The 20,125-nt window shown below is 37.8% G+C and overlaps 1 protein-coding gene across 1 annotated transcript in view; it reads left to right on the top strand.

Annotated features, from left to right (window-relative positions):
• The window catches only part of PPP4R1 (protein phosphatase 4, regulatory subunit 1), a 134,359-nt gene that overhangs the window by 27,143 nt on the left and 87,091 nt on the right, over window positions 1-20,125 (top strand). Inside the window, exon 4 of the mRNA XM_006876233.1 lies at window positions 9,306-9,436. Coding sequence (XP_006876295.1) covers window positions 9,306-9,436 — 131 coding nt within the window. The remainder of the gene's footprint in view (window positions 1-9,305; window positions 9,437-20,125) is intronic.

The following is a 20,125-nucleotide window of genomic DNA, read 5'->3' as shown; positions in this document are numbered from 1 at the left end:
CTTTTTTCTTATTTATTTGTTGAATAACATTGATTATTTTTCTAATGTTGAACCATCCTTGCATCCCTGATATGAATCCCACTTGATCATGATGTATTATTTTTTTGATGTGTTGCTGAATTCTGTTGGCTAGGATTTTGTTGAGAATTTTTGCATCTATGTTCATGAGGGATATTGGTGTATAGTTGTTTTTCTTAGTAACGTCCTTCCCTGGTTTTGGTATGAGGGTTGTACTTGCTTCATAAAATGTATTGGGGAGTTTTCTATCCTCCTCTATCTTCTGAAATAATTTGAGTAGTTTTGGTGACAGCTCTTCCCTGAATGTTAGGTAGAATTCACCAGTGAAGCCGTCTGTGCCTGGACTTATTTTGGTTGGGAGTCATTTGATGACCTGATCAATTTCTTCTTTTGTCATGGGTCTGTTCATGTTTTCTACTTCACGGTGTTTAAGTTTATGTAGGTAGTGTTTATCTAAATATGTATCCATGTCTTTTAAGTTTTCAAATTTGTGGGAGTACAACTCTTCATAGTATTCTGTTATAATTCTTTTGATATCCTTTGGTTCCGTTGTGACATCACCCATGTGATTCCTAATGCGTGTTATTTGTGTCTTCTCCCTCATTTCTTTTGTTAGGTTTGCCAATGGTCTGTCGATTTTGTTAACTCTTATAAAGAAACAGTTTCTTGTCTTGGTGATTGTTTCTGTAGTTTTACTGTTTTCTATCTCATTTATTTCTGCTCTAATCTTTATTATTTCTTTTCTTTTGGTGGCTGTGGGTTCCCTCCGTTGTTCTGCCTCTAATGTTGTAAATGCTTTGTTAATGTGTTAATTTTAGTTCTTTCTTCTTTTTGATTGTGTGCTTTTATTGCAATAAAGTGTCCTCTCAGCATCACTTTCGCTGTGTCCCAAAGATTTTGGTATGTTGTGTTTTTGTTGTCATTTATTTCTAGGACTTTTGTGAATTCACGTTTGATTTCTTCTACTACCCAGTCGCTTTTCAGCAGGGTGTTATTCAGTTTCCATGTATTTGATTTTATTTCTTTTGTCTTCCTATTGTTGATTTCTAGTTTGATAGCATTGTGATCTGAGAAGATTCTTTGTAGTATTTTGATATTTGTAAATTTACGTAGATTTGATTTGTGGCCTAACATATGGTCTATTCTGGAGAATGTTTCATGTACACTTGAAAAGAATGTGTGTTGTGCAGTTGTTGGGTTGAATGCTGTGTACACATTAGGTCCACTTGGCTGATTGTGTTCTTTATTTCTTCTGTGTCTTTGTCTAGTTTCTTTCTGGTTGTTCTATCCATTTTTGAAAGTGGTGTATTAAAGTCACCCACTGTTATGTGGATTCATCTATTTCTATCTTCAAATCTATTAGAGTTTGTTTTATATATTTTGGCGCTCTTTCATTGGGAGAATAGATATATAGCATGGTTATTTCATCTTGTTCATTTGTCCCTTTATTCATGGTATAATGTCCATCTTTATCTATTATGCTGGTGTTTGCGTTAAAGTTTATTTTATCTGAGATTAGTACTGCCACTCCTGTTCCCTTTTTATTGCAATTAGCTTGGTATATTTTTTCCCATCCGTTGACTTTTAATCTGTTTTTGTCTCTGTGTGTGAGATGTGTGTCTTGCAGAAAGCATACTGAAGGTTCTTCTTTTTTTATCCATTCTGTCACCCTCGGTCTCTTATCACGTGCCTTTAATCCATTTATGTTTAGTGTAATTATCGATAGGTATTGATTGCTGTCATTAAATTTGTTTTTTTGTGATGTTGCTGTTTCTTTGTTCTGTTTGTCTTTCTTTGTTGTATTCATGATTTTTGTGTTCTTGTGAGGTTCCTCTTAGTTTTAATGTTTTCATATTCTTCTTGGGTTTTCATTTCCTTGGTATGTTGTGAAGTGTTAATTTTCTTTGAGGTTGCCTTATAGTCCATTAACTTTTCGGTCCATTTATTATAGTGTGTTTTATCCTGTAACCGACCTGACCTTCGCCCTATCTGGATCTCTTTTCCTACGTGTTTACCTTCTTTTACATTGTACTTGTTTTGATCATAGACTGCCCTCCCAGAGTCTCTCAGTTCATTCTGTTGACTCAATCTCTGGTTGTTGTTTGTTCTTGTTGGTTCTCGGTCCACAGAACTCCCTTTAGGATGTTTTGTAGCACAGGGTTGGCTTTGGTGAAGTCCCATAGCTTCTGTTTATCCCGGAATGTTTTGATTACACTCTCATATTTGATTGATAGCTTTGCTGGATAAAGGATTCTTGTTTGGCAGTTTTTTTTCTTTCAGGGTTTTATATATGTCTCCCCATTGCCTATTGCTTGCATGGTTTCTGCTGAGAAATCCAATCTTAATCAGACTTGCTTGCCTTTGTATGTGACACTTCTATTTTCTCTGGCTGCTTTCAGAAGTGTCTCCTTATCTTTGAGTTTGGAGAGCTTGGGTATGATATGTTGGCAGGGGCTATGATGGCTCTGATAACAAATACATTGCAACAACACAGAGCAGTGGGAGACCCTATGCATGGAGAAAGCTCATTGTACTGCAGAGCAGCAATGGGTGCATCGTTGATTTGGCAGAGCCTCAAGAGGAAATTTCATGCAGGAACCTTGCTGGCTTTGTAACTTAAAAAAAAAAAAATTCTTTCGTTTTAATAAGAATCAGTGTTATAAGTAATCAGTATTATACTTGTTTCTCTGATTTAAGAAATATACATATTTTTTATTTTTATAGTTTGATAATCAGACATTTTAAACCAGTTGAAACACTACCAGTGTAGAGTTGAGATCATAATCTGGCACCTGTTTTACTTTAATCACAAAAAATAGCCACTGAAATAGCTGAACCATGATGTAGGAGCCATGGAGTCTGCTAGGGTTATAGTTAGAAGCTTTCTAAGAGCTTGAGAAATTTTAAGTTTTAAAAGTTAGTGATGTATGAAGTTAATTGAAAATATAATTTATATTTGAGGTTACAATTAGGAATTTAGATCCCTGGGAAGTAGCAGGATATAGAATGTTTAAACAAATCTTAAGAGCCATAGGAATATATGGACCTAATTATAGTTGATAAGTTTCAAAGAATAGTGAATAGGAGGTTAAGGGTAACAAAATCCTTGTAAAAGTTAATGTGACATTTTTAGAATAATGAGATTTGGTTACAGAAACCAGATATTGTCTAGCTATGTAAAGGGTAACAAGGAAGATTTTGATGTTCTTGATGTTCTATATTGAAATGATTATTATGTATGATTTAGACCACTACTTTGAAAAGAATGAATAATAGATTGATGGTATAGAGTAGTATAAGAGCTGTTTGAGAATTTGAAATAAACGGAAAAGATTCACTATTCATCAAGTCTCATTGATTCTGTGTGCTTTGCCAATAACACATCTCCCTCTTGAGAGACTCCCAAATAAGTGTGTTGAGGTTGGTCCACGACACTATGTCTTGGTGATTTCTTTGGGGTCTTCCCTTCCTGGAGTTCTTTGAGCTTCTTGAATGTTTATCTTTTCACTTTTCAGGATGTTAGAGAAATTTTCTTACAGCAGTTCTTCAACTGTTTGCTCTGTGGACTTGTGTGATACTTCTCATACTGGAATGCTGATAATTCTTAAGTTTTTTCTCTTCATGTTGTCCACCATGAATCTTAGACCTTCTTCCAAATTCTTTATCCTTTTTTGTGTTTGTTCATCTATCTTAGTCGTATTTAGAGATCTGTCTTCCAGCTCACTGATTCTGCCTTCCATCTCATCTATTCTATTCCTCTGCCCTTTCAGAGACTTGTCTATTTCTTTTATTTTGTAATTGATTGTTTGGACCTCTTTTTGTAGGTTTGGAATTGTTTCCAATGCAGTATCTATCTTATTTGATTGTTCCTGTAACACTTTCCTGACTTCTTCCTTATTTTTCTCAACTCCACTGTAAAGTGTTTTGAAACATTTTATAATTATTTTTCTGAATTCTTTCTCAGGCATTTCCAAGGCCTGCCCTCCTTCCAGAATGGAGTCCAGGTCTACTTCTAGGTCATTTTTCTCAGACATTTTATCTTTTTTCTGGACATATGCTGATTTGATCATCTGCTTTTGCTTCTTGGACATGTTTAATGTTTATCTGTGGCCCTAATACTTAATTGAGTATGTATTTTGGTACTTTTTTTTATGCTTTCTGATTGCTTCCAGGCAGATGTGATCAGTGTGTGGTCTTACCTTTTCGCTCTTCTTATTGCTTATCTTAGAGTAACTTTCACAGGTGTTGCCTGTTTCCCTGGTAAAGGAAGCTGGTACTGGTTCTTGCCTTGGGTGTTTTGTTATTTTATAAGGTGTGATTGCTGCTTGCCTTTTTGGCAGTGTTACTGACTCTTCTCCTGTAATATAGGGAGACAAAGATTCTTCTAAAAGCAGAAAGGAGGCTATGTAACAGCCAAACAACAGCACTTTGGTACAAAACAAAAACAAAATCAGAATCAGAAGCAAAAACAAAAATGGAAGAAAGGAAAAAATGAAAGGAAAAAAAGAATATATAAAATAAATCCAGATGAAAATAATGCAGCACCAGAAAAAACAAGACTAAATACAGCAGTCCTTTAATCACAAAAAAGGGAGAGTGGGGTGGAGAAGAAAAAGAGGAAGAAGAAAGAAAAATAAATAAAACAAAAATAATAAAAAAAAATAAAAATCTGTAGTTTAATATAAGTATGCCTTTAATGTCCTAATGCTCTTTCAGTCACTTCTGCCCTCCTCTCCCTACTGGTAGGTGCTGTTGAGTCAATTCCGATCCGTAGCGACCCTGTATCCGGTTTCCCAGGAGTGGCTGGTGAGCTTGAACCACTGACCTTGCAGTTCAAAAGTATTTTCCATGTGGAGCCTTAACCCACAGCGCTACGCCAGGACCCCTCTCAAACCAGTGAAAAAAGGCAGACCAAATGGGACGCACATCCGTATCTCACGTATAGGGTTCCCGCAGAGCGTCTGGTTAGCTTGAACCACTGACCTTGCAGTTCAAAAGGCTTTACAGCGTCGCTGTGCTATGCCGGGATGTCTCTCAAACCAGTGAAAATAAGCCGATTAAATAGGACGCACATCCGTGTCTCCCGTATAGGGTTTTCCAATGAGCAGCTTGTTAGCTTGAAGCACCGACCTTGCAGTTCAAAAGGCGCCTTAACCCACAGCGCTATGCCGGGACGCCTCTCAAATTGGTGAAAAAAAAAAAGCCAACCAAATACGACGCACATCCGCGTCTCCCGTTTAGTGTTTCCGAGGAGCAGCTGGTGAGCCCGAACCACCGATCCTGCAGTTCAAAAGGCCCTGCAGTGGTGCCTTAACCCTCAGCTCTACGCCGGGACACCTCGCAAACCAGTGAAAAAAAGCTGACCAAATAGGGCGCACATCCTCCTCTCCTGTATAGGGTTTCTGAGGAGCGCCTAGTGAGCTTGGACCACTGACCTTGCAGTTCAAAAGGCTCTGCAGTTGTACCTTATCTCACAGTGCTATGCCGGACGCCTCTCAAACCAGTGAAAAAAGGCCGACCAAATAGGACACACATCCGCGTCTCCTGTATAGGGTTTCTGAGGAGCGGCTGGTGAGCTTGAACTGCTGACCCTGCAGTTCAAAAGGCCCTGCAGTGGTGCCTTAGCCCACAGCACTACACCCAGACGTCTTGCAAACCAGTGAAAAAAGTTGACCAAATAGTACCTCATCCGCGTCTCTCATATAGGGTTTTTGAGGAGTGGCTGGTAAGCTTGAACCACTGACCTTGCAGTTCAAAAGAATCTGCAGTGCGGCACCTTAACCCACAGTGTTGTGCCAGGTTCCCTCTCAAATGAGTGTAAAAAGGGAGACCAAATCCATGTCTCAGCTTGGGCTTTGTGTGTGAGTTCCTGGCAGAGGAAACCGTCAGCGGTGAGGGTGGGTCGTGGCCACTCGGATAAGCCCCTACCTCTGTTCACCCGAATGGAGGTGGGCAAACCGTGAGCACACCTATTACCCGACACCAAAGAAAAAAATAAAATTGGAACCACACAAAATTGGCAATGTATACTGTGCACCTTTTTTTACCCCAAAGTTCCCGCGGCCTGTTTCCGTCGCGTCTCTGCGGCCACCATTTCATCCCGCTGCTTGGTCTCGCCCAGGATGTGGGCTCAGGCCTCTGAGCCTGCCCGGCAGATTCAAAAGTACTCGATTTTCCCACCTCAGTTTCAAATTCCACAGACTATAAGGCTTCGTACCTTTAAATTATTCTTATCTCTGTGGTTTTGAGTTTTGGAGCTCTGTCTTGCCTCTTTTTTGCCTGGAATTCTAAGTTATTGCTGATGGCAACCTTCACTACATCTTCACCCTAGCCGCCATCAAGCCCCGCCCCCGCCAAATCTTTCAGTGCACCTTGGACTTTCTCCAGTACCATTGGCTCTTGATCATATGCTACCTCTGGAAAGGTTGAACATTAACCATTTCCTTTGGTATAGTGATTCAGTGTATTCCTTCCATCTTCTCTTGATGCTTCCTGCATCATTCAGTAATTTGCCCAGAGAATCTTTCAATAATGAAAGTCGAGGCTTGAATTCTTTCTTCAGTTCCACCAGCTTGAGAAATGCTGAGCTTGTTCTTCCTTTTTGGTTTTCCTTAATACAGATCTATGAACATTTTGTTGTAATATTTGGCTTTATATTCTTGAGCTGATGTTTGTAATTTTCTGTTTAGCTCGTGGACCGCCTCATTTTTTTCCATTTGCTTTAGCATCTCTACTCTTGAGAGCAAATTTCATTGTCTCTTTTGACATCTATTTTGACCTTTTCCTTCTTTCTTGTATTCTCAATGATATTTTGCTTTCTTCATGTGTGATGTTTTTTGTGTCATCCCACAACTCTTCTGGTCTTCGGTCTTTCGTGTTTAATGTATCAAATCTGTTCTTCAGATGATCTCTAAATTCAGGTGTGATATATTCAAGGTCGTATTTTGGCTCTTGTGGACTTGTTTTCATTTTCATCAGATTCAGTTTGAATTTACATATGATAATTATGTGTTCCACAGTCTGCCACTGGCCTTGTTTTCTCTTATGATATGGAGCTTTTCCATCATCTCTTTCTGCAGATGTGTTCAATTTGATTTTTGTGTATTCAATCTGGTGAGGTCCATGTGTATAGTCATCTCTTATGCTGTCTAAAGAAGGTATTTGAAATGAACAAATCAATTGGGTTTGCAGAATTCTATCATGCGTTCTCCAGCATCATTTCTGTCATCAATGCTAGTTTACAACTACTGATCCTTCCTCTTTGCTCCCAACCTTTGCATCCCAATCACCAGTAAGGAGCAATACATCTTAATTGCATGTTTGATCAATTTGGGATTGAAGAAGTTAGTAGAATTCTTCCATTTCATCCTCATAGGCTTTACTGGTTGCTGTGTAAATTTGAATAATAGTGGTATTAACTGCGCTTCTCTGTAGGCGCATGGATATTATTCTAGAACATACAGTGTTGTACCTCATGACTGATCTGAATATGTTCTTTTTGATGATGAATGCAACACTAATCCTCTTCAGTATGTCATTCCCGTCATAGTAAACCATGTGGTTGTCAGATTCAAAATGGCCAATACCAGTCTATTTCAGCTCACTAATATCTAAGATATTGATGTTTATGCATTCCATTTCATTTTTGACAACTTTGAATTTTCCCAGATTCATACATCGTGCATTCTATGTTCTGATTTTTAACAGATACTCTTAAGTGATCTTTCTACTCCACAGTAAGCTCTTTATATCCTAATCAACAAGAAGGTAAACTAATGATTCAAATAATTTAAATTTTCTCTGATTTTATTGGGTAACAGGTTCAGAGGTTTAACAATATCTAGAAAAATCTCAGCTTATGCATATAATTTGAAAGTAACCTTTTTTTTGTAGAAGTAATGTTTCTTAACTGTTTTTAAATATATATGTTGCAGTCAAGTTGATTCCAACTCATCGAGTTTTCATGTCTGTAATCTTTATCAAAACAAATTGCTAGACTTCTTCCACAGCATCATTGGGTGGGTTCAGGTCACCAGTCTTTAAATTAGTAGTACAGCACAAACCATTTGTGCTATCCAGAGACCTGTCCTTTAAGTATAAAAGGGAAAAGTACTAATTTTCACTCAAATTCTTTTTCTCTATCATGTATCTTTTTGTAGCCATTTGAATCATTTTGTATTTGGCGTGGCACTGTAGGATAAGCACTGGAATGTTAACTGTAAGTTTGGCAGTTCGAGCCCACCAGCCATCCCTGGGAAAAAGATGAGGCTTTTGCTCCTATAAAGATTTATAGCCTCAGAAACACTATACAGGGTCACTATGAGTCAGAATTGACTCACTGGCAGTGAGTTTTAAGTTTTCTCCAAACAAAAAGCAATAATGAACATACTTTAACATTTGTTTGCCTTTGAGAATTTTACACATATAATCCTTTTTAAAAACCATGGAAAAAGTATTTGCTATAAGGAGCTCTGGTAGCGTAGTGGTTACGAATCGGGCTGCGAACCTTAAGGTCAGCGGTTCGAAACTACCAGCCGCTCCGCGGGAGAAAGATGAGGCTTTCTACTCCCGTAAAGATTTACACCCTCGGAAACCCTGTACAGGGTCGCTATGGGTCGGACCCGACTCGATGGCACTCAACAACAACAACAAACATATCCATTTTCCAGGAAAATAATGATAAACCTCAGAAAAATAGGGGCAAAGTCATGGCTTTATTAACATGATTTTTTTTTCATCATAATTGTCTTTTTCATGTGTCTTCCTCCCATAAAACCTCCTTAATGCTGTATTTTTAATATTTATTATTAAAATAATACAGAAATAAGATAAATTCTGTAAATTCCTTTTTACCTCTTTCTAAAAGAAACATTTGTTGACAACAGTGAAATATATTGTAAGCCCAAATTATATTTATGTTGGGTTCATTTGTCTATGTCTCTCATAGTGAGCAAACTTCAGTCTTTCCTATTTATCATGTTTTGTTGATGTTATATGGTTTTCTTCTTCTTTTTGTTCTTGCCAACACAGCAAGACTTCCTTTAGTTTTGTTCCATGCAAATTTTTTATGTAATCTTATTTCTTAGTTTAAATATTAAAACCAAGATAGAAAAGAGATAAGAAAAAAACTTTGAAAAAGAATTTTAAATTCCTAGCTGAAAAATGAGGTATAGTTGTAAATATTTTTTTAATAAAAGCTTTACTACTGCCTTAAACATACTTAAGTATGCATCATCATTTACCCTTTACATGTATGCTTTATATTAGAGCCTTATTTCTTTTTCTAGGTTCGCCAAGCAGCTTTTCAGTCTCTGGGACCTTTCATATCTACTTTTGCTAATCCATCTAGCTCAGGCCAGTATTTTAAAGAAGAAAGCAAAAGTTCCGAAGATGACTCATCAATAGAAGGCAAAAATAGGTATAATTTTAGAAACTGTTTTCAAATTTTACAACTTGTGGAATGTTTAAATTTCCAGTATTTTAAAATAAATTTTCTTTTTTTAGAATTTTTCTTGAAGCTAAAAGCTGGTAAATATTTTTATAAAGTTTTAATTTAAGCACATTTGGTTGCTTATATCTATTTGGTTACTTACCTCGGAGATGAGAAGGTGCATTTAGCGCTTATTTTACTGCCTGGCACATAGAGCACGATAGATATTGTTAAGTGCCATCAAGTCAGTTCTGAGTCATAGCAACCCTGTATGGGGTTTTCAAGGAGTGGTTGGTGAGTTTGAACCACCAACCTTGTGGTTTTTGTGTACTTATTCTACAGCGCCACACCGGTCACTTCTTAAGTAAATTTATTTAGTAAGTTATTTAGCTTGTTGGTATTGGAGTGTATGGGGTAATGACTTTACAATATAAAGGGTATTTTTGTTTGTTTGTTAAGGAGTAAAACCAAATTTAGGAATAGTAATCTTTGCTTTGAGTCCTGGTGTGGGGCTGTCATTATAAACACTGGACTGTTAACTGAAAGAAAGCTCAGTGGTTCAAACCCACCAGCCACTTCTTGGAAGCCCTATATAAGGTTGCTGTGATTCAGACCAGACCTGACAGCACTTAGCAATAAAGTTTGCTTTAGTATATAGTCCATTTCTGTTATTTTTGTTTTCAGTCAATTAATTTAATTACATATTTTGGAGTCTGTGTCTAAAAAGGATTGTAGCCCTTTAATTGAGGGGGAAAGTGTTTTAATGACTAGCATCACATTAGAATGCTTATTAATGAGTATTGATTTTCAGTGTCTTAACCTAATTGCTGTTAAGTGCTATTGAGTCAGTTCCCACTCATAGTGACCAAGGAGCACCTGGTAGGTTTGAACTGCCGATCTTGCGGTTTGCAGTCCAGTGTAGGTCCTACAGCCCCACATAAAATTTTCTAATAATGCTTAAAGAAGACAATTCTGGCTTTCTTTAAAAGATTTTTCAATTGAAAAATTTATTAAAATTTTCCTTTTTAAAATTCATTGCAGTTTATACGTAGGAAAACACTATTCAAACCTAACTTAGTACATGGGATATATGAGGGTAAGTCAAAAACAATTGCTACTAGGGTTCCAGTTCATACATGCACAGGTTTATTCCAAACAAAACTTGCTTAAACATGTCTCTGCTGTTGGTAGATGACTATAGACAAGTTTTCTCGGTAACACATTTCTCTTAGTCTTGTTACAGGGCCTTCGAAAAAAAAGGCAGTGGCTTCTGAAGGGATCTGTTGGACTGGTTAAATTCAAAACATAGAAGTTATGGGCAACCCAACTGCTTTTGAGGATCCCAAGGGGGTAATCTTGTTAGATTTTCTGTAAGGAGACAGAGCAATCCCGGAGGCTTTACAGAGAACTTTTCAAGGAAATTGAAAACTGCCTTGATGAGTAAAAAGGCCAGGAAAGTTGTATCAAGGCGTGTTTTTTCCATCACAACAATTCACCTGCTCACTCTTTGAGGATAGCAAGAGTTGTCCTAGGAGAATTTCGTTGGGAACCCTTACCCCATCTACTCTACAGACCTGATCTTGTCCCATCAGATTTCATCTTGTTCTCCAAACTTAAAGAACATTGCAGAGGACCACAATTTGAGTCCTTCGGGGCTGCCCAAACTGACATTTTGACATGTTGTAAATCAAAGAGCTCCGAATTCTTGGTAAAATTGTTAGAGAAATGGAAACACTACTTTCAGTAACATATAGATCTAGATGGATAATATATCACAAAACAGTAGTTCACAGTTTTTTATATATTTTTATTTGATAAAGGTTTCTATGATTTTCCATAAATTCTTTGTTTTCCTCATATACACAAATTTTTAGAGTCATGTACTTGGAAAAATTTAGTACATGTTTTTTTGTTTTGATTTTTAAACTTTCTGTTGTGAACTGAATGAAGGTTTATAGAACAGATCATCAGTTTTACATTCAACAAATCATATGCATTGTTTCATTACAGTGGTTATTCTCTCAATTGCCATTACTTAACGATATTTACCTGTATTTCCTTTAACTCTTGTACTCCTTATGTCTCCTGCTACCTTCATCTTTTTTCTGCCAACCTCCCTTTTGTATTGCCGGCTCTGTCACCCATGTTAATTAACCTAGTGCTCTGGTAACATAGTGGTTACGAGTCGGACTGCTAACCTCAAGATTAGCAGTTCAAAATTACCAACTGTTCCATGGGCGAAAGAGGAAGCTTTCTGGTCTCCTAAAGATTTACAGCGTTGGAAACCTTACACAATGTTGCTGAGTTGGAACTGACTCCACAGTATATAACCACCCCTACCACCACCACCATAATTGGAGTCATAGTGTGATGCTGTATGATAAACCCTTGCCCTCAAGGTCAGTGGTTCAAATTTACCATCTGCTTCTTGGAAACCCTGTACCCTATGAATCATGAGTCAAAACCAACTCAATGGCACTTAATAATGACCATAATACTTGAGTTCCTATAGTGTCTTCTATTTGTTGTTCTTAAGTGCTGTCGAGTCTATTCCGACTCATAGCGACCCTGTATAGTGTTTCCAAAGAGCAGCTGGTGAACTCAAACCACCGATCTTGTAGTTCAAACAACTTTGCTGTCTGATGCATTAGCCCACAGCACCACACCAGGACTCCATTTTCTTCTATAGGTCTTAATAATTGGTATTTGCTTTGTTGGTGTTTTAATTTGGCAATTCTTCATATTCTCTGTTTCCTTGTGTTACTTTTTTGCCTGTTCTCCTGCTGCCTTTCATAGACAGACAAACCTTGGTGGTGGTGGTGGTTATGTCCAGTAGGTACTGTTTTTTGTAAAGGATGAAAAATCACTTGAAACGTGTTTTCCTCTTAAGCAGAAAGCTATTTTCTTTCGAAAACAGTTGCTGTGACAAGTTTGACAAAAATGATGGTAGAGGAAATGTCTGTTTTCATTTTTTAAGGCCCTATGCCTTTTTGCTCTATTTAAGTCTACTGAAGATTGTTACATCATTTATTTTTAAATCAGGAAAAGATCTTGTAAATGAAATATAAATTTATAGAGAATTTTATAGGGGTCAGCAGACGTTTCTGTAAAGGGCCAGATAGTAATTTCAGATTTACAACTGTAAAGTCTCTGTTGCAACTACTCAATTTCTATCTTTGCAGCACAAAAGCAGCCATAGGTAATACATAGCCAGACATTTGGGAGGGCTGTTCACATTATTGGAATTGCTGTTTAAAAGCAATTATCCTTTGTTACAAGATTGGCAATTCAAATTCACCAGCCACTCCACGGAAACTCTATATAGGGTTGGTATGTGTCAGAACCAACTCGATGGCACTCCACCAGCACTACAACCACTATCCTTTGCTACAAATGTCAGTTTTGCTGTTGTTAGATATGCCTTAATAACTAGTGAAGCGTGTTGTTGCATTGGATTTTTATTCTCTCGCTAGGCTTAATTGGATTATGTTAATAATGTCAAGTGCAGGAAAATAGAGTTCCTGACTAAGGGAGGAAGAGTGTTAAATATTTTAAGAGCTTTTGTATAGTTTAACATATTTTCTTCCAAAAGAGTACCATAATTTTTATACTTTGGAATGCAAATGTTATACAGGTCTTACAAACCATGCATGGCTTGGGAACATAATATGAGTTAAAATTAACAGCACTGCCTTATATTCCTAAATCTAATTGTTATTAAATGCTTGCTTTTCCAAACTTTAAAATGGCACTGATTTATGTTTTTAGCTGCATATTTATTTTACTTAAGATTTACAATAAATCTTATTATGTACAAATTGAGAACCTATTAAAAACAAAATACTGTAATGAAGGTATAGGACTTGATTCCTCTTTTCAAAATCGTCTGTGTCCTAGATTCAGATTTTACAAGCATATATCTTACAAAAGAAGCAAGGTAACAGTCGATATAGTACAGCTATTATTATTATTATTTATATGATGTCTTCTTATATTTTGGAAGTATTTTTGTCACTTAAAAATCAGTATTTTTTGTATTTAGACAGACAGTAAGTACTACGTTGTTCTCTGAATGCACTGGATTTCTTTGTTCTCCCAGCTTTTGTACTTGTTGCTTTCTCTTTCGAAGTCATCATGTTCAAACCCTACCCTCATTTAATGAAGTGATTGTCTGTCTACAGGTAGTAAGAAATCTTTCCCCACATTTCCAGGAAATGTAGAACTTCATGTCATTGTTGTCCATAGCACTGGGATTGGATTGCTAATTTGTAATCATCTTTTTTGTTTGTTTATATCAAATTTTACTGATTACAGCTTCTGTCACAGAATTTTTGCTTTTTTGGCCAGCTCTAAAGTTGTTTTTTCTTTTTTTCAGTTGCATTTATTTTGTTGCTGAAGATGATTATATACATAGCAAAACATATACACATTTAACAATTTGGGCATGTGTACTTTCAGTTATGCTACCATTTTCATCTTCCTTTTATGAGTTTTTCTTGTCTATAAACTCTGGTAGCGTAGTGGTTACGAATCAGGCTGCGAACATTAATGTCAGCAGTTCGAAACTACCAGCCGCTCCGCGGGAGAAAGATGAGGCTTTCTGCTCCCGTAAAGATTTACAGCCTCGGAAACCCTGTACAGGGTCGCTATGGGTTGGAACCGACTCGACAGCACTTAACAACAACAACAAACTCACTACCTTCTAAGATTTTTTTTGAGTTACTCTTGTCACTTTGATCCCTTATGTTGTTTTACGTGCCATCTAGTTGGTTCCAACTTATAGCAACCCTATATAGGGTTTCCAAGGAGCAGCTGGTGGGTTTGAACTGCTAACCTTGTCTTTGTACTAGCACGTTCAGTGAATACATAGTTGGGTACATAATAAATCTTCCGTGAATTAATCTAAGAAAATATAGATTTACTACCTAAAATTTTACTAGTTTTTGTCAGTACAGGCTAATACCAACTATGTGAGAGTTAAATTGACTGTTGTTGGTACAAATATGGAAGTATTCCACTAATGCTAAAACTTTATACATTAATTCCCATTACTTGAATGCTGTATCTTGCAGTGCTTTCTTCACAGATTACAGGGCTTCGTTAACTAGATATTCTGCAATCATTTTTTTGTGTGAAATAACTACCTATTGAGACAGACCTGGTGTGGTGCTGTGGGATAAAGCCCTGGGCCACAAGGTCGATGGTTTAAACTCACCAGTGGCTCCTTGGAAACCCTATATAGGGTTGCTGTGGGTTGGAACTGACTCTATGACACTTACCAAGTACCACCACAACATGAAAGAACTATACCTATAACACCACTCGTCTGTCAGTTTATTGTACTGTGATGGCTTGCATGCTGCTGTGACACTGGCACCAGAATATTGTCAGATACAATGCCAGAAGATGAGCCCCTCAGTTTGGAAGGCACTCAGAATGCAACTGGGGAAGAGCTGCGTCCTCAAAGTAGAGTTGACTGGAAGCTGCCAAAAACTAAATGGAATACATAAAGATGAAACCCTAAGCATTAATAAGCTGAAATGGACAGGCATTGGCCATTCTGAATCTGATAGTTACATGGTTTACTCTGCCAGTAATGACAAATTGAAGAGGAATGGAGTCACATTCATCTTCAAACATAACATTTCTAGGTCTCCTTTGAAGTATAATGCTATCTATGATATAGCATAATATCTATACACGCCTACAAGACGGACCAGTTAATACCACTATCAATCAAATTTACACACCAACCACTAAAGCCAGTGGTGATGAAATTGAAGAATTCTACCAACTTCTTCAGTCGGACATTGATGAACCACGCAGTCATGATGTATTTATTGATAATTACTGGCAATTGGAATACAAAGGTTGGAAACCATGGAAAAAGGTCAATAGTTGGAAAATATGGCCTTGGTGATAGAAACGATGCTGGAAATCACATGATAGAAGTTTGCAAGACCAATAACTTGTTTGTTAACAAATACCATTTTTAAACAACAAAGTTCAGGCTGAAGCTGAGGAAGATTAAATATAAGTCCATGAGAGCCAAATAAGACTTTGAACATATCCCACCTAAATAAATTTAGAGATCATCTAAAGAACAGATTTGATGCATTGCACAATAATGACCAAAGACCAGAAGAGTTATGAAATGACAAGATGACATAGGAAGAAAGCAAAAGGTCATTGAGAAGACAAGAAATAAGAAAAGCAATAAAATTTATTTCGGAAGAGCTCTGAAACTTGCTCTCCATCATAGAGATGCTAAAGCAAATGGAAGAGATAGGAGGTGAAAGACCTGAATAGAAAATTTCAAAGGGCAACTTAAGAAGACAGCTTCAAATATTATGAAAAATTTTGCAAACACATGGAGTTAGAAAATGGTAAGGGAGTCACTGTACCAAAAAGAAATGTGTGATGTTTGACCACTTCAAATGTAGCATATGATCAAGAGCCAATGGTACTGAAGGAAGAAGTCCAAGATGCACTTGAAGGCATTGGCAAAGAACAGTCTCTGGGAATCGATGAAATACTAATGGAAATCTTTCAACAAACTGATGTGCAGTAGTGGAGGCATTCACTCAATTCTGCCAAGAAATTTGGACCATAACTGATTGAAAGAGATCCATATTTGTGCCCATTCCAAAGAGAGGTGACCTAATGGAATGTGGAAATCATTAATATCACATGCCAGTAAAATTTTGCTCAAAATAATTAAAAAATGGCTACAACAGTACATTGACAGGGAACTGCCAGAGGTTCAAGTTAGATTCAGATGAGAGCATGGTGGTGGTGGTGGTTATGTGCTGTGGAGTCAGTTCTGACTCATAGCCACCCAACAGGGTTTCCGAGGCTGTAAATCTTCATGGGAGCAGAAAGCCTCATCCTTCTACAGCGGAACAGCTGGTAGTTTCAATCTGCTGACCTTGCAGTTCGCAGCCCAATTTATAACCACTACGCTACCAGATGAGAACATGGAACAAGGGATATCATTGCTGACATCAGATGGGTCTTGGTTGAAAGCAGAGAATGCCAGAAAGATGTTCACCTGTGCTTTGTTGACTATATGAAGGCTTTTGACTGTGTGGATCATGACAGGCTACGGACAACATTGCAGAGAATGAGTATTCCAGAACACTTAATTGTGCTCATGAGGAATCAAGAGACAGTCATTCAGAGAGAACAAGGGGACACCAAATGGTTTAAAATCAGAACACTGTGCAACAGGGTTTTATTCTTCCACCCAACTTACTTAAAGCTCCATATCATCAGTGAAAACAAGGACAGGGGCAAACTGGAACAGACCATCAATTACTCATATGCAAATTCAAACTGAAGCTGAAGAAAATGAAAACAAGTCCACAAGAGCCAAAATATGACCTTGAATATATCCCACCTGAATTTAGAAATCATCTGAAGAACAGATTTGATACTTTAAATGCTCAAGAGCAAAGACCAGAAGAGGTGTGGGATGACGTCAAGAACATCATACAGGAAGAAAGCAAAAAATCATTGAGAAGACAAGAAATAAGGAAAAGGTCAAAACAGATGTCAGAAGAGACACTGAAACTTGCTCTCCAGCGGAGAGATGCTAAAGCAAATGGAAGAAATGAGGGAGGTCCAAGAGATGGACAGAAAATTTCAAAAATCAGCTTGAGAAGATAAAGCCAGATATTACAACAAAATGTGCGAAGATCTGGAATCTGAAAACCAAAAAGGAAGAACACACTCAGCATTTATCAAGCTGGGGGAACTGAAGAAAAAATTCAAGCCTCAACTTTCATTATTGAAAGATTCTCTGGGCAAATTATTGAATGATGCAGAGAGCATCAAGAGAAGATGGAAGGAATACACAGAGTCACTGTACCAAAAGGAAATGGATAATGTTCAACTGTTTCAAGAGGTAGCATATGACCAAGAGACAATGATACTGAAGGAGGAAGTCCAAGGTGACTTGAGGGGAATTGGCAAAGAACAAGGCACCAGGAATTGATGGGATAAAAATTGAAATCTTTCAGGAAAGTGAGGCGGCACAGGAAGCACTCACTCATCTCTGCCAAAAAATTTGCAAGATAACTATATGGCCGAATGATTGGAAGAGATCCATATTTGTGCCCATTCCAAAGAGAGGTGACCCAACGGAATGTGGAAATCATCGGACAATCTTTTTGATATCCCACGCAAGTAAAGTTTTACTAAAGGTAATACAGAAACGGCTACAAGCATACATGGACAGAGAACTTCCAGAGGTTCAAACCGGATTCAGAAGAGGCCATGGAATGAGGGTTATCATTGCTGATATCCGATGGATCTTGGCTGAAAGCAGAGAATATCAGAAGGATGTTTACCTGTGTTTTATTGACTATGCAAAGGCTTTCGATTGTGTGGATCATGACAAGCTATGGACAACATTGTGCAGTTTGAGTATTCTTGAACACTTAATTATGCTCATAAGGAATTTGTACAGTTGTTCAAACAGAACATGGGAACACTGAATGTTTTAAAATTAAGAAAAGGTGTGCGACACGTTGTATTCTTTTACCATACTTACTCAGCCTGTATGCTGAGAAACTAATCCCAAAAGCTGGGTTATGTGAAGAAAAACGTGGCATCAGGATTGGAGGAAGACTCATTTACTACCTGCGATATGCAGATGATACAACCTTGCTTGCTGAAAGTGAAGAGGACTTAGAACATTTACTGTTGAAGATCAAAGAGCACAGCCTTCAGTATGGATTACATCTCAGTGTCAAGAAAACAAAAATCCTCACCACTGGACCAATAAACAACATTCTTACCAATGGAGAAAAGATTGAAGTTGTCCAGGACTTCATTCTCCTTGGATCAACTATCAATACTCATAGAAGCAGCAGTCAAGAAATCAAACAACGTATTGCATTAGGCAAACCTGCTGCACAAGACCTTTTTAAAGTGTTCAAGAGCAAAGATGTCAGCTTGAGGACTAAAGGTGCACCTAACCCAAGCCATAGTATTTTCAGTAACCTTATATGCATGTGAAAGCTGTACAGTGAATAAGGAAGAGCATAGAATAATTGATGCTTTTGCGTTATGGTGTTGGAGAATTATACTAAAAGTGCCATGGGTTGCCAAAAGAACCAGTAGATCCATTTTGGAAGAAGTACGTGCAGCCAGTGTGCTCCTTGGAGGCCAAGATGGCCAAACATTGTCTCTCATACTTTGGACATATAGTTAGGAGAGACCAGTTGCTGGAGAAGAATATCATGTTTGGTAAGGTGGACGGTCAGAGAAAAAGAGGAAGACCCCTAACGAGATGCATTGGCCAAGTGCCAGCATCGGTGGACTCAAGCGTGGCAACAGTAGTGAGGTTGGCCCAGGATTAGGCAGTGTTTTGTTCTGCTGTGCATAAGGTCGCTATGGGTCGGTGCCAACTCGATGGCACCTAATAACATAGTTACTCAAATTGCATACTTAGTAAATAATCAGAGAAGCTGGATTATATGAAGAACGTGACATCAGGATTTGAGGAAGACTCATTAGCAACCTGTTATTTGCAGATGATACAGTCTTGCTTGCTGACAGTGAAGAGGACTTAAAGTGCTTACTGATAAGGATCAGTGACCACAGTTTCCCATATTGATTGCCCCTCAATATAGAGAAAACAAAAATCCTCACCATTGGACCAGTAAACAACATCCATATAAATAGAGAAAAGATTGAAGTTGTCAAAGACTTTATTTTGCTTGGCTCCACCGTCAACGCTCATAGAGGTAGCAGTTAAGAAACATATAGCATTAGGCAATTGTGCTTCACAAAAGACCTCTTTGATGTGTTGAAGAGCAAAGATGTCAGTTTAAGGACCTTAGTCCTTAGTGCACCTGACCCAAGCCATGGTATTTTTGATAGCCTTATATACATGTGAAATTTGGGCAGTGAATAAAAAATACCGTAGAATGATTGATGCATTTGAGTTATGGTGTTGGAGAAGAATATTAAAAATACCATGGACTGTCAGAAGAACAAACAAACCTGTGTTGGAAGGAAGTACAACTAGAATGCTCCTTAGAAGCTAGAAGCCGAGATGACCAGACTTTGTCTCGTACTTCAGACATATTATCAGCAGTGACCTGAATAAGAAATTCCCTGTTCAGTCCCTGGAGAAGGACAATCATGCTGGATAGAGTGAAGGGTCAGTGAAAAAGAGGGAAATCTCCAAAGAGATGGACTGGCACAGTGTCAGCAGCAGTGGGCACAAGCGTAACAACCACTGTGAGATTGGTACTGTATAGGGTAGCTATGGTTTGGAAGTGACTCCACTGCACCTAACAACAACAACATAGCCTCGAGTTAAGAAATGTTAAGTATCTTAATTGTGAACTTTGTCGATACTAAAAGAGATTTAAGATTCCTTTTGAGAGAAACTTCTTCCCTCTGTGGTCTTATTAGCTATCCTACCTCTCTTAGTAGAACAGGGTAATTCTCATCTTAGACAGAATCACAACTTTACTCAATTTCAAAACAATGTTTATCTCCATATAATATTTAGAAGTCTGACAAGAATTTCAGAATCTTTGCGTTCAGCAGTTTGATGTTGCATTGAGTATTATTTAATATTGTTGTTGTTGTCAGGTGCCATCGAGTTGGAACCGACTCATAGCGACCCCATGCACAGCATAACGAAACAATGTCCGATCC

Source organism: Chrysochloris asiatica, unplaced genomic scaffold (genome assembly GCF_000296735.1).
Source record: "Chrysochloris asiatica unplaced genomic scaffold, ChrAsi1.0 scaffold00368, whole genome shotgun sequence".
NCBI classification, from domain to species: domain Eukaryota; kingdom Metazoa; phylum Chordata; class Mammalia; order Afrosoricida; family Chrysochloridae; genus Chrysochloris; species Chrysochloris asiatica.
Note: the sequence above shows the minus strand (reverse complement) of the source record. Positions and strands in the feature narration are given on the sequence as shown.